Source organism: Pseudophryne corroboree, chromosome 1 (genome assembly GCF_028390025.1).
Source record: "Pseudophryne corroboree isolate aPseCor3 chromosome 1, aPseCor3.hap2, whole genome shotgun sequence".
Lineage (NCBI taxonomy): Eukaryota > Metazoa > Chordata > Amphibia > Anura > Myobatrachidae > Pseudophryne > Pseudophryne corroboree.
The window spans coordinates 40,541,108-40,561,535 of record NC_086444.1 but is presented as its reverse complement, the minus strand read 5'-3'; the positions used below and the strand labels follow the sequence as shown (position 1 = coordinate 40,561,535).

Genomic DNA, 20,428 nt, shown 5'->3' with positions numbered 1-20,428 from the left:
GGGACAAGATTTTATTGACTATAGATGCATTTCTATATATGCGAGATGCGCAGAGGGATATTTGCATTCTGGCATCAAGAGTAAATGTGATGTCCATATCTGCCAGACGAAGACACGACAGTGGTCAGGTGATGCAGATTCCAGACGGCACATGGAAGTATTGCCGTATAAAGGGGCGGTCCATCGGACCTGGTGGCCATGGCAACAGCTGAAAAATCCACCTTTTGTTACCCCAAGTCACATCTCAGCAGAAAAGGACACAGTCTTTTCAGTCTCAGTCCTTTCGTCCCCATAAGGGCAGGCGGGCAAAAGGGCCAGTCATATCTGCCCAGGGGTAGAGGAAAGGGAAGAAGACTGCAGCAGGCAGCCCATTCCCAGGAACAGAAGCCCTCCACAGCTTCTGCCAAGTCCGCAGCATGACGCTGGGGCAGTACAAGCGGACTCAGGTGCGGTAGGGGGTCATCTCAAGAGTTTCAGCACGCAGGGGGCTCACTCACAAGTGGACTCCTGGATCCTACACGTAGTATCCCAGGTGTACATTGGAAATTCGAGACGTCTCCCCCTCACAAGTTCCTGAAGTCTGCTTTACCAACGTCTCCCTCCGACAGGGAGGCAGTATTGGGAACAATTCACAGGCTGTATTCCCAGCAGGTGATAATCAAAGTACCCCTTCTACAACAAGGGAAGGGGTATTATTCCACACTATATTGTGGTACTGAAGCCAGACGGCTCGGTGAGATCTGAAATATTTGAACACTTACATACAAGCGTTCAAATCAAGATGGAGTCACTCAGAGTAGTGATAGCGAACCAGGAAGAAGGGGACGATATGGTGTCACTGGATATCAGGGACGCTTACCTACATGTCCAAATTTGCCTTCTCACCAAGGGTACCTCAGGTTCGTGGTACAGAACTGTCACTGTCAGTTCAGACGCTGCCGTTTGGATTGTCCACGGCACCCCGGGTCTTTACCAAGGTAATGGCCGAAATGATGATTCTTCTTAAAAGAAATATGGACGCTTTCCTGATAAAGGCAAGGTCCAGAGAACAGTTGGAGGTCGGAGTAGCACTATCTTAAGTAGTTCTACGACAGCACGAGTGGATTCTAAATATTCCAAAATCGCAGTTTTTTCCGACGACACGTCTACTGTTCCTAGGGATGATTCTGGACACAGTCCAGAAAAGGATGTTTTCTCCCGGAGAAGAAAGCCAGGGAGTTATCCGAGCTAGTCAGGAACCTCCTAAAATCAGGAAAAGTATCAGTGCATCATTGCACAAGGATCCTGTGAAAAATGGTGGTTTCTTACAAAGCGATCCCATTCGGTAGATTTCACGCAAGAACCTTTCCGTGGGATCTGCTGGAAAAATGGTCCGGATCGCATCTTCAGATGCATCAGCGGATAACCCTGTCTCCAAGGACAAGGGTGTTTCTTCTGCGGTGGCTGCAGAGTGCTCATCTATGAAAGGGCCGCAGATTCGGCATTCAGGACTGGGTCCTGGTGACCACGGATGCCAGCCTGAGTGGCTGGGGAGCAGTCACACAAGGAAAAAATTTCCAGAGAGTGTGATCAAGTCTGGAGACTTCTCTCCACATAAATATACTGGAGCTAAGGGCAATTTACAATGCTCTAAGCTTAGCAAGACCTCTGCTTCAAGGTCAGCCGGTATTGATCCAGTGGGACAACATCACGGCAGTCGCCCACGTAAACAGGGCGGCACAAGAAGCAGGAGGGAAATGGCAGAAACTACAAGGATTCTTCGCTGGGCGAAAAATCATGTGATAACACTCTCAGAAGTGTTCATTCCGGGAGTGGAAAACTGGGAAGCAGACTTCCTCAGCAGGCATGACCTCTACCCGGGAGAGTGGGGACTTCATCGGGAAGTCTTCCACATGATTGTAAACCGTTGGGAAAAACCAAAGGTGGACATGATGGCGTCCCGCCTGAACAAAAAACTAGACAGATATTGCGCCAGGTCAAGGGACCCTCAGGCAATAGCGGTGGACGCTCTGGTAACACTGTGGGTGTACCAGTCAGAGTATGTGTTCCCTCCTATGCCTCTCATACCAAAAGTACTGAGAATCATAAGAGGGAGATGAGTAAGAACGATACTCGTGGTTCCGGATTGGCCAAGAAGGACTTGGTACCCGAAACTTCAAGAGATGTTCACGGAAGACCCGTGGCCTCTACCTTTAAGAAAGGACCTGCTCCAGCAGGGGCCTTGTCTGTTCCAAGACTTACCGCGGCCGCGTTTGACGGCATGGCGGTTGAACGCCGGATCCTGAAAGGGCATTCCAGATGAAGTCATCCCTACCCTGGTCGAAGACAGGAAGGATGTAACCGAAAAACATTTTCACCGCATTTGGTGAAGATATGTTGCGTGGTGTGAGGCCAAGAAGGCCCCTACAGAGGAATTCCAACTGGGTCGTTTCCTACATTTCCTGAAAACAGGACTGTCTATGGGCCTAAAATTAGGGTCCATTAAGGTTCAAATTTCGGCCCTGTCGAATTTCTTCCAGAAAGAACTGGCTTTAGTGCCTGACGTTCAGATGTTTGTAAAAGGGGTACTGCATATACACCCTTATTTTGTGCCCCAGTGGCACCTTGGGATCTCAATGTTGTTTTGAGTTTCCTAAAGTCACATTGGTTTGAACCACTCACCACTGTGGACTTAAAATATCTCACATGGAAGGTGACGATGCTATTAGCCCTGGCTTCAGCCAGGCGTGTGTCAGAATTGGCGGCTTTATCATATATAAAGCCCTTACTTAATTTTTCATTCTGACAGGGCAGAATTGAGGACTCGTCCTCAATTTCTCCTTAAGGTGTTTTCTGTTTTTCACATGAACCAACCTATTGTGGTACCTGCGGGTACTAGGGACTTGGAGGACTCCAAGTTACTTGACGTTGTCAGGGCCCTGAAAAATATGTTTCCAGGACGGCTGGAGTCAGAAAATCTGACTCGCTGTTTAGCCTGTATGCACCCAACAAGATGGGTGCTCCTGCTTCTAAGCAGACGATTGCTCGCTGGATTTGTAATACAATTCAGTTTACACATTCTGTGGCAGGCCTGCCACAGCCAAAATCTGTAAAAGCCCATTCCAAAAGGAAGGGGGCTCATCTTGGGCGACTGCCCGAGGGGTCTCGGCTTTACAACTTTGCCGAGCAGTTACTTGGTCAGGGGCAAACACGTTTGCTAAATTCTACAAATTTGATACCCTGGCTGAGGAGGACATGGAGTCTCTCATTCGGTGCTGCAGGGTCATCCGCACTCTCCCGCCCGTTTGGGAGCTTTGGTATAATCCCCATGGTCCTTACGGAGTCCCCAGCATCCACTAGGACGTCAGAGAAAATAAGATTTTACTTACCGATAAATCTATTTCTCGTAGTCCGTAGTGGATGCTGGGCGCCCATCCCAAGTGCGGATTGTCTGCAATACTTGTACATAGTTATTGTTACAAAAATCGGGTTATTCTTGTTGTGAGCCATCTTGTCAGAGGCTCCTTCGTTGTTATCATACTGTTAACTGGGTTCAGATCACAGGTTGTACGGTGTAATTGGTGTGGCTGGTATGAGTCTTACCCGGGATTCAATATCCTTCCTTATTATGCACGCTCGTCCGGGCACAGTATCCTAACTGAGGCTTGGAGGAGGGTCATAGGGGGAGGAGCCAGTGCACACCACCTGATCCTAAAGCTTTTATTATTGTGCCCTGTCTCCTGCGGAGCCGCTATATCCCCATGGTCCTTACGGAGTCCCCAGCATCCACTACGGACTACGAGAAATAGATTTATCGGTAAGTAAAATCTTATTTTAAATATGGTAAATTGATCTGAGAAGTCCTGAATGATTCAGTACAATCTTTTTTTTTGTTTGTTTAAACGATCCCGCCAAATACCAGTTCAAATTTGTACACTAAGTTCACATATTAAAATCAAGCTGGAGGAGCCTAAATTATCAAATTACCTATTTAACATACAGTCTGACCACGGGCACCTAAGAGCATATTCCGTCTGCATTTGCCAACATACGGGTACAAATCCCACTTCTGACACCATGTATCAAGACTATGGAGAACTTCAGAAGTGTGTCTTAACTTACTGAAATCATGCTTAACCTCCATCGCTGCAGAGGAAGTTCCAATAGAACAAAGTGGATGTCAATGATTCAACTTCCGCCATCCACATACAGCTTATATCTACAATACTCAGTAGTGATATGATGGGATGATTGGTCATCACCAGGGCGCAGGCATGTTGAGGGTCCACGGATCCGGCAGCCAATGTTGCTTAATCTTTCCGCGCCGCCGGTACAATTATGTTTGCTTTTTTATTGCGGTGCAGTGTGCTTGACATCATGATGTCACACTGCATCGCTTCCACGAAAGACAGAGGAGTAGCAGCGCAAAGAGGAGTAGAATCCAGAAGACACAGAAGAAGGTAAGTGTCTGGGGCTGGAGCAGGAGGGATGCAGTTGCTGGAGAGACACTGGGGGGTAGAGAGAAAGAAGGGGACTGTAGAGGCACTGGCTGCTGGAGAAACACTGTGGCTGGAGAGATACTGAGGTCTAGAGACAAAGAAGGGGGCTGTTGAGGCACTGGGTGCTGGAGAAACACTGCAGGGCTGGAGAGATACTGAGGCAAAAACTGGAGAGACAGAAAGGGGCTGGAGAGACACTGGGGGGCTTGAGAGACACTGCAGGACGGGAAAGACACTGCGAGGCTGGAGAGACACTAAGGGGCTGAAGCTGGGGAGACAGAAGGGCGTTGGACAGAAAGAAGGAGACTGGAGAGACAGAAGGGCGCTGGAGGGACAGAAGAGGGCTGGACAGACAATGTTGGGCTGGAGAGACACTGGAGACTGGAGAGACAGAATGGGGCTGGAGGGACAGAAGAGGGCTGGACAGACAATGATGGGCTGGAGAGACACTGGAGACTGGAGAGACAGAATGGGGCTGGAGGGACAGAAGAGGGCTGGACAGACAATGCTGGGCTGGAGAGGCACTGGGCGCTGGAGAGACAGAAGGGGGCTGGACAGACAATGCTGGGCTGGAGAGGCACTGGGCGCTGGAGAGACAGAAGGGGGCTGGAGAGCCAGAAGGGTGCTGGAAAGACACTATTGGGTTGGAGAGACACTAATGGGCTGGAGAGACAAAAGGGGACTGAAAAGACACTGCAGGGCTGAACCTAGAGAGACAGAAGAGGGCTGGAGAGACAAGGGGGCTGGAGAGATACAAGAGGGGATGAGGCTGAAGACCCTGAGATGGAGGGGCCACAAAAACATTGGTGTATTGGGCTTCATGATCTCTGTTGCCCCCCATCCCTGAAATCCCCCCCCCCCCCTCTTCTTCCCTCCTGCATCAGAACAAATACTGCCCCTTTTATTATATAGTAATAGCAGCACCAGTGCGGAGATAGGATGGTGGGAAATAATGTTTTGCCTAGGGGCGGCCTGACCCTTAAATCTGCCACAGGGCATCACAGATAATAACTAAGCAGTAACCACTAAGGCACCATATCATTTGAAAGTGGGGATTCTCCTATTCCAAATATGGTTGTCCCTGAGTAATCCAGGGTTGGAGAGATATCCCACTCATTCTTAGTGGTGAAGGGGTTAATGCAATTTTTTGTCAATTTGTGATAACTATTTAACAAAGTGTCTTTAAATTGTTATACGTACATTTCAACTCCAGAAAACGGCAACGCGTTTCACAGCAATATTTAGTGTGACATTTTTACACAGTGCAGTAACAGAGAGCAACCAATCAGCATTCAGATTAATCTGTCTAGTGTCTGTGAAGGAATGTTAGCAAGAATATGACTGGTTGCCATGGGTTAATAAGGATATAGCCTCCATGACAGTATGTGCATACTCAGTAAAGCATATAAACCAGGTTGACATCAATATACAGGGGGGTGTATGATCGTACTTACCAGTAGAGGGTCGGATACGTTGCACCGCTGCACCAGAGACATCTCGGGGTCTGATTGAGGCAGCGTTCTGAGGCTGTAGGATGCCGGTGACTGATGGGGACGAGTTGTAATACTGGATCTGAGTCGGCATTTTCTTTCACCAAATATATATTCCTCCTGTAATAATGATGCATTCATTATGTTCAGTGACCAGTAGTCAGGGCAGTGTATGGGAAAGTGCCGCTGGTAGTACAGAAAAGAAGTCTCCCAGAAATCTCCACGGTCGCCGTACGCCTTCTATCTCCACCAACGCGTTTCACCTCACACACAAGCCTTTTTCAAGTTGTATTATGTACACCTTGAAAAAGTCTCCTGTGTGAGTTCCAGCACTCATTCCGTGGAGGTACTGGATATATTGCGTATGCGAAGTTGGGTGTGTGGAAGCTTACACCCTCCTAAATCTGAAAAGGCGATTTGAATGCTATCCATTACCGTGCCAATTTAAAGTCAGAAAATATCATCCTTTGTGTGATTTGGACCTATAGCTACGCTTGAATACATTGGAGGTCATCTTTGATAGTCTCTCAACCACTTTTCCATGTGAATTATCTTTACTTGCTTGTACAAGTCAGAGGGAAGTTGCTCTACGCTAGGGATGAGGAACCTTTAGCCCTCCAGCTGTTGTTGAACTACACATCCCAGCATGCCCTGCTACAGTTTTAGCATGCCCAAATTGCTCAACTGTTGCAGGGCATGCTGGGCTGTGTAGTTCCACAGCAGCTGGCTAGCCAAAAGTTTGCCATGCCTGGTCTACACTATCCTCAATCCCCCATTCCCTCCACCCTAGGCTAGCCTAAGTATTGATGAATACTTACAGTATATTGGGGGTAATTCCAAGTTGATCGCAGCAGGAATTTTGTTAGCAGTTGGGCAAAACCATGTGCACTGCAGGGGGGGGCAGGTATAACATGTGCAGAGAGAGTTAGATTTGGGTGGGTTATTTTGTTTCTGTGCAGGGTAAATATTGGCTGCTTTATTTTTACACTGCAATTTAGATTGCCGATTGAACTCACCACACCCAAATCTAACTCTCTCTGCACATGTTATATCTGTCCCCCCTGCAGTGCACATGGTTTTGCCCACCTGCTAACAAAGTTCCTGCTGTGATCAACTTGGAATTACCCCCTTTGCTCATACCTGGATGGCACTGGGGGCACCGTGTAGCGCCATATAAATAAAAAATAATAATGTTTTTCCACTGTGACATCTGCCCTGTAATAGAAAAGCCTCATATAAAACTGTACAGGGTCCACGGAAACTGGTACAGGAGACTCTGGTACCCCAGCACACTCCCGCAGTGTTAGAACTACACTCTGGGGGCGTTATCAGCCAGGTAGGGGGAAGACAGCAGAAAATAAACCCATATGCCTGTACATTATATACTGCATTAAACACCGCCCATGTCTGTCTCACACCTCGATTTGTCATTCTTTTCTGCCTCATTGTCTTCCAAACCATGCAGATTGTTTTATAGCTGTACTGCAGGTATATCCCCATCCATTACAGGAGCGAAAAGAGCATATTCCAGGATACACATGCAGCGTACAGTGCTAGCACACCCACACACAATGATGTAATGCCATGATTGTAGTATGCTACACAAATGATTATTGCAGTATATAAATGAACTGAATACTATAGTAAATAATATACGCATGGAAGGGACAATTACTATGCAATCAGCAGAGAATAACCACACAGCGCTGCAGCAGAAGGATAGGCGGTACACTAAGAGAAACTCTAAGGGGTCTAGTTATCGTTTCCAGCCCTATAGGGTTTATTCCTATTTATTACAGGTTACTGCCCGGCGAAGGCTATGGCCGAGCATGACTAGACCAGCGGTAGCCATCGCTACATAGGCAAACGCAGGGGGGGTTCCGGCTGCCCGGAAACCCCCCTCCTCTTGGCAAATGGTTCAAATTATGACAATAGCAATGGTGTATAATACGCTTACTAGAGCTGCCGCCACTTCATACAGTGTAAGGGACAGAGCAGAGCTGCTACACATGCCCAGTGGTAGAATCTTCTTCTACCAAGTTAGCTGTGTGTGTGGATCTGAGTCCTCAATCAGTGCACTGGACCAGAGAATAGCTGCCAGGGAGAAGAGACAGGAGCCTTACTATGAGGTGGGAGAATGTGTGCTTAGAAAGTGCAGGACTGGTTCTATTATGTTTGTGTATTTATTTCTTATGAGATGTTTAACCTTTTCCTGACCACTTATTTATATTATTTAAATGTTGGATACAACCTATATTATTGACCATCTATAGTGCTAGATATTAATACTGTATTCCATACAGTATCCAGTGTATTAAAAAAAACAGTTTACATTAATGTCCAGGGGTCTTTACTATTTTCTTCTACTGCTCCGCCAAACTCCCTCACTTGCTGCAATGCTCCACAGAGTATTGCATTTGGACCCCCCCCCCCCCCCCCCCCCTTCCTTAGAAATCCTGTATTTGCTCCTGCTTTAGGACCCTCCAGGGAAGGCTTCCTCATGAAGTTCATGAGAATTCCTATATAATAAGAATAACGACAGTACAAGTGCAACTGCTATCATCCAATCTCTATCACCAGCTCAAGATGGGGAGAGCTGGGGTCAGCACAGGTAGAAATGTTTTATTACTGCATTTTACTAGAGAAATAAACAAAATTAAATATACAGTATACACTTGTAATATTTAACATGCAATTGGGCCGATACAGACATTATGATCAATTCCATAATACAGGACCATCAATTCAATCTAGAGCACTAGCTTTAAATAGCAAGGGCATTGAAGGAGTCGTGAGGAACATAAAAAAATTATACCTGCAATTGTCACCAAAGGAGGTGTGAGGCATATAGGAGATAATCACAGACAGTGGGACTAACAGAGGTATGAACCACATAGTAGATAATCCCAGGCAATGGGACTAAAAGAGGTGTGAGGCACACAGGAGATAATAAGAAAATCGGACGGAAGGAGGCATGAGGCACATAGAAGATAATTCCTAACCTTGGCAAAGAAGGAGGGGAATCGGTGAAAGCCGGACCGGACCAGTTTCCAAAAAGGAGGTGCCAGGCAGATAAGGAATAATCACAGACAATGGGACTGAAGGAGGTGTGAGGCACATGGCGAGTTCTGGTGAGTGGTAACGTTTACCTGAGAGTAACCTGCACTGTTCCCGTCCTGTGACTCCTTAGAGACCCAGAAAGCAAACAATGAGATTTACCAGCAGTTTCTACAGGGACCGGCTGTGTCACACAACCAAACACAACAACACAGCTTAACCCTATTCCTGCTGGCAATATATGCAGCTGTTTACACAGACATCGATGTGTACATGATAATAACAATAATAACATTATACTTTGCCAATTACAGATAAAACCCTAAAATTCACAGAAATCCTCAGTTTTATTGCAAATGGTCAGTTGAAAAAAATAAATAAATATAAAGTAAAGCGTTTAACCTCCAGTAACATAATAACACATACATCTCGGCACAATCATCATGATTCAGAGATAACGCAATGTCGATATGCGCTGTGAAGAAAGTTTTTGCCACTGTGCATGTGTATAAGTCATAGAACATAGAAACATTGGCCCTCATTCCGAGTTGATCGGTCGCAAGGCGATTTTAGCAGAGTTACACACGCTAAGCCGCCGCCTACTGGGAGTGTATCTTAGCTTCTTAAAATTGCGACCGATGTATTCGCAATATTGCGATTACTAACTACTTAGCAGTTTCAGAGTAGCTTCAGACTTACTCTGCCTGTGCGATCAGTTCAGTGCTTGTCGTTCCTGGTTGACGTCACAAACACACCCAGCGTTCGCTCAGACACTCCCCCGTTTCTCCAGCCACTCCTGCGTTTTTTCCGGAAACGGTAGCGTTTTCAGCCACACGCCCCTGAAACGCCGTGTTTCCGCCCAGTAACACCCATTTCCTGTCAATCACATTACGATCGCCGGAGCGAAGAAAAAGCCGTGAGTAAAAATACTTTCATCATAGTAAAGTTACTTGGCGCAGTCGCAGTGCGAACATTGCGCATGCGTACTAAGCGGATTTTCACTGCGATGCGATGAAAAATACCGAGCGAACAACTCGGAATGAGGGCCATAGAATGTGACGGCAGATAAGAACCACTTAGCCCATCTAGTTTTACCCCTTTTTTTACCATATTTTTACCTCAAACCTTATTTGATCCTTATTTTCTTTATAAGGAGATCCTTATGTCTATCCCATGCATGTTTAAATTGCTCTACTGTCTTAGCCTCTACCACCTCTGATGGGAGGCTACTCCACTTGTCCACTACCCTTTCTGTGAAGTAATTTGTCCTCACATTTCCCCTGAACCTCCCCCCCTCCAGTCTCAGTGCATGTCCTCGTGTCCTATTGCTTCTCTTCATTTGAAGAATGTTTCCCTCCTGGACTTTGTTAAGACCCTTGATATATGTGACAGTCTCTATCATGTCCCTCCTTTCCCTTCTCTGCTCCAAACTATACATATTGAGATTTCTTAGTCTTTCTGGATATGTTCTAATTTATTTCTATCTTTCTGGAGATACGGGGGTATATTCAACTGAAGTCTAAAACTGCCGTCTGTCGAAAAGACGGCAGTTTTCGACTTTTTAAGGTTGAATCCTGATTCGACCTATTCAATATTTAGCTAAATTTTTCGACAAGTCGATGAATTCGACTTATCAAAAAGCACGTGGATCGACGGAATAGCTGCCGATCCACTTGCTTGTGTCGAAAACGGGGCCAAAGGGTGGAAGCTGCCGTGAGGTCGGGCGGCTGAGTGACATCCAGCAGCAGCGCTACTGTAGCGCTGATCTTCCTGTATGTCCGCCAGCTGTCCCCCCGCTGGTCTCCCCGCAGCTCGCCCCCCCCCCCCCCCCCTCCTCCTCTGGGTCCCATCTCAATTCGACTTGAAAAAGTCGAATTAAGATGGGATTGAATAGGGGTTGTCGGATCCATTCCGACAAATACATGTTGGAGTGGATCCGACTTTAATTGAATATACCCCATGGTCTCCAGAACTGAACACAGTATTCTAGATGAGGCCGCACCAATGACCTATACAGTGGCATTATTACTTATTTCTTTCTGCTGCTGATTCCTCTCCCAATGCAGCCAAGCATCTGACTAGCCTTCCTCATTGCTTTGTTACATTGGTTATCTTTTTAAGCAGTGGCGTCACATGGTGGGTGCGGGGGGTGCGGCCCGCACCCGGGTGTCATCCGCCGAGGGGTGACGCCAAAGTGCCGGCTCCTGCTCAGTGAAAGGAGCCGTGTGCTGCATTGTAACATTACGTGCCGCAATCCGGCTCATGTCACCATGTAGGAGCTGGCACTGCAGACACGCCAGTCTCCAGGGGCAGGTCACAGCTCCCGGACCCCCGGAGTGACGACAATGCGGGTTGGGGGACTTAGCCACGCCCCCTCCCGTGAAGCCTCACATTTCTGCGGGTCGCCCCACAAAGCCACGCCCCCCGCCACACCAGATACAAAAGAGGTCAGTGACGCCTCTGCTTTAAGTCACCCGAAATAGTGACTCCTACTGTAGATCCCTTTCCTCCTCAGTAGTTTCCAGTATAGTGCCATTAATACTATAATTATTGGATTTTTGAGACCCAAGTGCATGATTTTGCATTTTTTGGCATTAAACTGTAATTGCCAGACTCTTGACCATTCCTCTAGTCTACCTAGATCCTCAATCATTTGTTTTACCCCACCTGGTGTGTCTACCCTGTTGCATACCTTTGTGACTTCTGCTAAAAGGCATACTTTCCCTTTAATGACATTTGCAATGTCACCACTAAGATATTAAAAAGCACTGGTCCAAGTACAGATCCCTGGGGTACTCCACTGGTAACATTTCCCTCCTGTGAATGCACTCCATTTACCACAACTCTCTGTTTCTTATCCTGCAACCAAGATCTTATCCATTCAATAATCCTAGTATCCGATCCCAAGCTTTCGAGTTTATTTAGCAGTCCGCCATGTGGGACAGATTCAAAAAGCCTTACTAAAGTTGCGCAGCACATGTTTCGCGGTGGTCTTGCAACGCCATTCGCAGAGAGGATTTATTTGCGAAGGGAGTGACGGACAGGGGGCGGCGTGGGAGGTAACAGGAGTGGTCGCTCAGCGCAGGCGTGTAGTGACTGTTCCAGGGGCGTGTTATAGCTTGCCACTGCAATCCTGTATGCAGTTACAGTGGCTCCGGTGTCTTACTTTGTGCGCCCACGCTGAGCGACTACAAGGTTACTCGGGAGATTATTGACGGATGTGCGTCCGATGTCTGCGTCTCCGTTCATAAGAAGCCTCCAGTGGGTACCTTTATACAAATCCTAGCGACAGTGTTATTTGCATATTTTTGCACAGCCTCTGCTTACAACATTGTAGCTCAATGTACGGATAATACTAAGTGACAAATTCTATGATTGCAGGAGGGGCGCGGTGACACATTTGCATGATATGACACTTTTACCTTCCATGGCGTAACTAACTGTATGTATGTACAAACATCTCAGATGATGGTGCATTTAGGAGATGGACAATACTGTAGATTCATGCACCCTGGATCAGTAGCGGATTTACTGATAGACAACACAAGGTGCCGCTTCGGGCCTAGCGGATCACAGACGGCCCGCTGTCAGTGGCACCTGTCAATTAACTGTTTTAATCATCTTAATGTAGCTTCCTGTGTCCCCATCCAGCCCTTGCACCTTCAGTCACATACCCTTGTATTTAAGACACACATTATAAAATTCTGTTATACCTAGGATTCAAACTCATCACCTGTTACACTGGAGGCAGACACCGTACTGATGGAGCTATTTGCGCCTTCATAGGAAGCATGAGGATTCTAACTATGAAGCTACTTGTACTTGTCGAAGAAATAATCAGCATTGTGAGTGACTGAGCAGATCTATGGGGGTCATTCCGAGTTGTTCGCTCGGTAAATTTCTTCGCATCGCAGCGATTTTCCGCTTAGTGCGCATGCGCAATGTTCGCACTGCGACTGCGCCAAGTAAATTTGCTATGCAGTTAGGAATTTTACTCACGGTTTTTTCTTCGTTCTGGTGATCGTAATGTGATTGACAGGAAGTGGGTGTTTCTGGGCGGAAACAGGCAGTTTTATGGGCGTGTGGGGAAAAACGCTACCGTTTCTGGGAAAAACGCGGGAGTGGCTGGAGAAACGGAGGAGTGTCTGGACGAACGCTGGGTGTGTTTGTGACGTCAAACCAGGAACGACAAGCACTGAACTGATCGCACTGGCAGAGTAAGTCTCGAGCTACTCAGAAACTGCACAGAGATGTCTTATCGCAACATTGCGAATCTTTCGTTCGCAATTTTAAGAAGCTAAGATTCAATCCCAGTAGGCGGCGGTTTAGCGTGTGTAAAGCTGCTAAAAGCAGCTTTCGAGCGAACAACTCGGAATGACCCCCAATGTAGTGTGTGGCTGCAGGGGATTGGATGTGTGAGCAGATCTATGTAGTGTGTGGCTGCAGGGGATTGGATGTGTGAGCAGATCTATGTAGTGTGTGGCTGCAGGGGATTGGACGTGTGAGCAGATCTATGTAGTGTGTGGCTGCAGGGGATTGGACGTGTGAGCAGATCTATGTAGTGTGTGGCTGCAGGGGATTGGACGTGTGAGCAGATCTATGTAGTGTGTGGCTGCAGGGGATTGGACGTGTGAGCAGATCTATGTAGTGTGTGGCTGCAGGGGATTGGACATGTGAGCAGATCTATGTAGTGTGTGGCTGCAGGGGATTGAATGTGTGAGCAGATCTATGTAGTGTGTGGCTGCAGGGGATTGGATGTGTGAGCAGATCTATGTAGTGTGTGGCTGCAGGGGATTGGATGTGTGAGCAGATCTATGTAGTGTGTGGCTGCAGGGGATTGGATGTGTGAGCAGATCTATGTAGTGTGTGGCTGCAGAGGATTGGACGTGTGAGCAGATCTATGTAGTGTGTGGCTGCAGGGGATTGGATGTGTGAGCAGATCTATGTAGTGTGTGGCTGCAGGGGATTGGATGTGTGAGCAGATCTATGTAGTGTGTGGCTGCAGGGGATTGGATATGTGAGCAGATCTATGTAGTGTGTGGCTGCAGGGGATTGGATGTGTGAGAAGATCTATGTAGTGTGTGGCTGCAGGGGATTGGATGTGTGAGCAGATCTATGTAGTGTGTGGCTGCAGGGGATTGGACATGTGAGCAGATCTATGTAGTGTGTGGCTGCAGGGGATTGGATGTGTGAGCAGATCTATGTAGTGTGTGGCTGCAGGGGATTGGACGTGTGAGCAGATCTATGTAGTGTGTGGCTGCAGGGGATTGGACGTGTGGCTGCACACTACATAGGTCTGCCTAATTGCAATGGTTTTGAACTGACAATTATAAGTAGCTTCATCTAGTTAGAATTTGCAGACTCCCTACGCAGGAACAGATAGCTCCAACAGTAGGGTGTCTGCGGGCAAAGTAACAGGTGATGGGTTCAAATCCCACCTATAACAGAATTTTCAAGAGTATGACTACTAAGAAATGTGTGATCTTAAATAAAGGATAATGCAACTGAATGTGGCATAAAGAGGATTGGTGTCAAAAGGGATCCCCACGAGGTCTAAATCCAGCTCTTCCCTGGACTGGGAGTAAGGAAGGAATCTACAGACCAATGCACAATTGCAGCAATGCTTTCTTCCTTTCACGTTAAGCATTTTGGGTCTGATACAGGGTTGGCGTTTCCGTATGGCCATGGCAGGCTGCTCACCACCTTACGTTACTGCAGCTATCTGCCCGTCTACGCCTAATACCCATCCATCCTCATTCAGAAGGCTGCGCTGCTCCACCCTCAACCGCAGCCGTCATTAGTAATTGGGACTTACATCCACCCCACGCTGGGTGCAAAGATCCATCAGAAACAGGCGTCCCATCTGCATCCGCACACTACAAATGAGCACTGAAGTCAGGCTACACGCCCATGTCACGCAAAGAGAGATCTGTCAACAGACGGACCAGTGCAATCTCCACCTGCGTCGATAGTCTGCAGACACTCGCTTCATCTGTCCACATTTGGACTTGTGCCTGAACAGTCTGAATCAGGCACTTTACAATTTGCAAGCATAAGAGATGGAAGGGAGAGAGGATTCCCTTATAATGGGGCGGCTCTTTCAGGCTGAGAGTTTTTGGGAGCAGCAAAGTGATGGAAGATTAATTAGAAAACAAAAAACAAAACAACTTTTGCTTTCTGCAGTAGTATTCATGTGGCGTTTCCCTTGTAGGTGATAATAATCATCTTTATTTACAGAGCGGCAGCATATTATGTGGCACTTACTGTCTGACGTCTCTGCCACCCTCATCGCACACAGTAATGAATATAGGCCCTCATTCCGAGTTGTTCGCTCGCTAGCTGCTTTTAGCAGCATTGCACACGCTAAGCCGCCGCCCTCTGGGAGTGTATCTTAGCTTAGCAGAATAGCGAACGAAAGATTAGCAGAATTGCTACTAAATAATTCTTTGCCGTTTCTGAGTAGCTCCAGACCTACTCCTAGATTGCGATCAGCTCAGTCCGTTTAGTTCCTGGTTTGACGTCACAAACACGCCCTGCGTTCGGCCAGCCACTCCCCCGTTTCTCCAGCCACTCCCGCGTTTTTCCCTGACACGCCTGCGTTTTTTAGCACACTCCCAGAAAACGCTCAGTTACCACCCAGAAACGCCCCTTTCCTGTCAATCATTTACAGATCAGCAGTGCGACTGAAAAGCGCCGCACGAACACCAGCAAATCTACTAAGTTTTGTGTAAAATAACTTAGCGCATGCGCTCTGCGTACCATGCGCATGCGCATTTAGCAACAAATCGCAGCATAGCGAAAATCGGCAACGAGCGAACAACTCGGAAGACCACCATAGATCAGCGGCCAATAAAGGGAACAGTGTGTTCTGAGGACTTTGTAGGAAACCGCAGACACAGTAGAAAATGGTGGCTGCACCATTTTCCTGGTGACTTGTGCGGCGCCAAAGTGGGTCTCCGGAGAGGTAAGGAGAGGTGGCCAGGGGGTTGCAGTTCATTTGCCAGACGTCGGGATCCCGGCGGTCAGGATACCGACGCTGCAATCCTGACCCCTGACAATGCCGACAGCCGGAATCCTGGCGCACAGGGTATTCCGCGGCCAGGGTTCAGTGCTGTGATGCTGCAATGTAATCGCTATGCCGTCCACAGAATTGCAGCCTGGGATACATACGTCTTGTCGACAGTCAGAATGTGGATCTCAGGACGCAGACACTGGGATGTCGGCAAGTGCGAAACGTGACTTAAAGCATGTTACATATGCGATCAATATTGCAATGTGGTGACGGAGGCCCCCCGCGATACCTGTGAGGTGGTGTGCGTGGGGGTCTCCGTCACCTCCCTGGGCTCTTCACCTGGCCCCCTGCCAGGAAGCAGGCGACAGGAAGGACCTCCGGCTGCGTTGCTAGGGGGAGGAGGAGATTACCTTCCGGGTCCAGGCTCCCTGGAGGAAGGTATGCCGGGGGGCAGAGGGGTCGGCGACGGGGGCGGCGGGTTGCGGCAGCCAGCGATAAGAAGCCCATAGGCTTCTATAGGGTATCGCCATCCAAAGATGGCGATACCCTGTGCGGCGAAAACACGGCAGTCGGGGGTTAGCATATACGAAAATGCGATAACCCCTCCCAAAAACGGGGGTTTTATCGCATTTTCCCTTTAGTACATCCCACCCGAAACATGATACGTCATCAGATGACTGTACTGACAGGGGGCATAAAATGCTGTGTAAGTACTTGGCGACACTGTGGCATCAGCTTTCCGGGGTCTGCATACCCCGGGGTAAATTTACTAAAATGGGAGTTCTATTTAAGATGGGATGCTGCCCATAGCAACCAATCAGGTACCAGATATCTTCTAGAAGGTGCTAGATAAATGAAAAGTAGAAGCTGATTGGTTGCTATGGGCAACCTCCCATCTTAAATAGAATGCCCATCTTAGTAAATTTCCCCCCCGTGTCAACATTCTGATTGCCGATAAGGAAACTACTTCCCTGGCCGAAGGAAACTACTTCCCTGGCCGATTTACGCCATGCCGTGTGTCCTCCGGATCCCTCCGCAGCAGCTTTGGCAGAAAGTAACCCACAGACTACAACCGCTAATACCATACTTTGCATTCCGGAGGAGGTAAATACGGGAATTAAGCATCCCCCATAGGATTCTACGGTCGCTGATTTTGCAATCAAAAATGGGATCGCATCCCCCATAAATACAGTCAGGGGATACTTAATATTTGTGGGTCCCCAAAAATTGGTGTTTTTCAGGAAGGGGGGGGGGGGAACATGAAATGATAAATCGGCTCCTTAGTGTGATCATATACAGATATTTATGGCCGCTTGTGTAAAGAATGAGCAGGGCGCAGTGTTAGTTGCCAGCTCAGGCGGCACTGCAGCTGCCGGGTACCTACCTAGGTGGGGGTACCAGGAAGGGCATTCACAAAAGAGCCCACATGCTCTGGGGCAGTGACAGGCAGCCTGAGACACATCAGACACGCCTGGGTCTGCGCTATCTTTCAAAATGGCCGCACGTCCCCATTACTCTCAATAATAGGTTACACAATACATTTACATAGCTCCCGATAATGTGTGGGCCAGGGTCCTGCATTGTGGAGGGACGTCAGCGCTAGAAAGCAATAGGTTACCACCTAGCCCCCTCCTCTACGTCCTCCCCTAAACATTGCTGCACCTGCCAGCTGCCGCCCATATAGGGACAATGCACCACTGGCATCCTGCGGCAATGCCAACTACATCCCTGGGACAGAGCCCCAACATCAGAACACTTGGAAGGTTTGCATTCAATGAAAGAAACACGTATCTGTAATAACATATCAGCAGGCATTTTAAACCAGTGCTACAATAAAGCAGGAAGGAGCTGGGGGCCACGAGTGAAGGAGCTGGGGGCCACAATTGCAGGCTCAGGGGGCCGCCTGTGTCCCATCATAGCTCCAGGGCACAATTCTCCTGCTTTTATATGCTCAATGAAACTGTTCCGAAACGGAGTCTTTTCTGAGAACAGATCACAGGGCCGGACCCTCTAGCCTGGACCCCTCTAGCCTGGACCCCTCTCGCCTGGACCCCTCTAGCCTGGACGTCATTCTCAGTATCTGGTCCTAGTTTGTACATGAGGAAGCACAGATAAAACACATTCAGAAAAGCTGCCATTTATAGGTGCCCCAAATACCCCCTGATCCCCAACAATATGCCAAAAATCCCACATTTACACCTGTTATGAGTTTAACTAAAGCCTGAAAAACAAAGTCATGTACTGAAATCAAAAAGATTTCAGAAGTTGCTCAGTGCATGCTGCCATATGTCTTATAAGGTCCATCCCACATCTCCCCGAGACTTTTTTTTTTTTTATCAATAGTTTTTGAGTTAAATGGAAAAACAAATGTGGATACAGAAGAAAGAGAAGGAAATAGCATGTGGCGTACACACACATATCCCATTACAACGAAGGTAGCTTAGCACGCGTAAATCAAGTATTACAGAGTAATTGACACACAAATGACTGGGAATATTAGAACACTAGGGAAGAGACCCAAGAAAATGCAGCAACATAGGGGGTCATTCCGAGTTGATCGCACGCTGCAGTTTTTCGCTGCGATCAGGTCTCTACTGCGCATGCGTATGCACCGCAATGCGCAGGCGCGTCGTACGGGTACAAAGCGGATCGTTGCTGAGTGATGGATTTAATGAAGAATCTGTTCGCACAGCCGATCGCAAGGAGAATGACAGGAAGAGGGCGTTTGTGGGTGTCAACTGACCGTTTTCTGGGAGTGGTAGGGAAAATGCAGGCGAGTCCAAGCGTTTGCAGGGCGGGTGTCTGACGTCAGTTCCGGTCCCGGACAGGCTGAAGTGATCGCAGCGGCTGAGTAAGTTCTGGGCAACTCAGAAACTGCACAAAATGTCTTTGCAGAGCTCGGCTGCACATGCGATCGCACACTTGCACAGCTAAAATACACTCCCCCGTGGGCGGCGACTATCTGATCGCAGCTCTGCAAAAAAAAACCTAGCGAGTGATCAGGTCTGAATTAGGCCCATAGTCTGTAATGAAACGAGAACCTTGAGCTACAGTAAGAGAAGCAAAGAGAGGGACCTATCAGTCCGCAAGACTTGTAAGCATTTCTCTGTAATATGTACAGTACTGACAGTGAGTTGTACATTGCCAGGTAATAGTACCCACCTCCGCCGGGCCTCGTAGAGTGTTCAAACTTAAGTGCTTATGTTCTAAAATAAAAATTTGCTGGAATCCCTTCGGAATTGATATGAAATGTGGTATCAGATTCAGAATAAGGGGTACATTTACTAAGCAGTGATAAGAGCGGAGAAGTGAGCCAGTGGAGAAGTTGTCCATGGCAACCAATCAGCAGTGAAGTAACATCTATAATTTGCATACTATAAAATGATACAGAGTTGCTGATTGGTTGATGGGGAAATTTCTCTACTGGCTCACTTCTCCGCTCTTATCACTGCTTAGTAAATGTTCCCCTAAATGCAGGTTATGTTTCTGTCTTATCGCTTATTCCACTGTAGCCCCTTCCATCCCAGTCTGTAGAGAAAAAACATCTATTTGGCAATTTTCTGTTGTCCTCATTGGCTGCCAGAGGTGACCACAAAGGCCAAAATGATTGAACTTTTTGCCCCTGTCCCAGTGTGACCCCAGGGGTGTCAGTCCACAGCATGCAGTGACAGCTGAGGGCACAGGGCACTGGTGGATAACCTACCTCCTAGAGTGCTGCTCCTGCTGTGCACACCCTCCAGGTCAGAGGTCTGTTGCTGTGTGTAGGTCAGAGGGTGTCCGGCAGAAGGGGGGGAGATCTGTGGCAGCAGAGGGGGGGTAACCAGAGCTCAGGGATCCAGCAATCAGCAGATGAAGGTCTCTCCCATGCATGCAGGGTTGCTAGGGACGCAGAGGGCGTGTGGCTGGGCGTCACCAGGAGGCGGCCTGCCTGTTGCACACACTGGTTACACTATAGCATCTTCCCGCAGCGTCAGTCTTTGCAGCAGGACTCAGGCGCGCAGAGTAACTCGGGAGACGCAATGTTGCGCCGGGATCTCCCGCAGTGAGATCCGCACTGCGCTTCATGTGGCCCAAACGCAATGCTCCCCTTATCAGTGGACGCCAGGGCCACTGGGAGCGATGCTCAGGCTTCTGTACAACTATCACATTGACTTACACTTGTTCTATTCTATATTATTTTATTATAATACGAACATTTCGTTGTGTTCTTACTTCTTATACTACATATCAGTGTTACTGTGTGTTATTGCCCTGCCCCCTGGTGGTGATTCCTGCGAATTACCAGGGGTATGTCAATGAGAGGGGGAATGGGAGGCAGACTCAGCAGTATTCTAGAAGAAGTGTTAAAAAAAGAAATGATCCCGCAGCCAATACAGATAATATGAGTTGTG

The 20,428-nt window shown here is 48.0% G+C and overlaps 1 protein-coding gene across 1 annotated transcript in view; it reads right to left on the bottom strand.

The window, feature by feature from the left end:
- Positions 1-19,915, bottom strand: part of LOXHD1 (lipoxygenase homology PLAT domains 1) — a 391,860-nt gene extending 371,945 nt beyond the window's left edge. The window contains exons 1-2 of the mRNA XM_063958520.1: positions 19,741-19,915; positions 5,933-6,088 (exon numbers count right to left, since the gene is read on the bottom strand). Of these exons, the coding sequence (XP_063814590.1) occupies positions 5,933-6,062 (130 nt within the window). The 5' untranslated portion in view covers positions 6,063-6,088; positions 19,741-19,915. The remainder of the gene's footprint in view (positions 1-5,932; positions 6,089-19,740) is intronic.
- Positions 19,916-20,428: the final 513 nt, after the last annotated feature.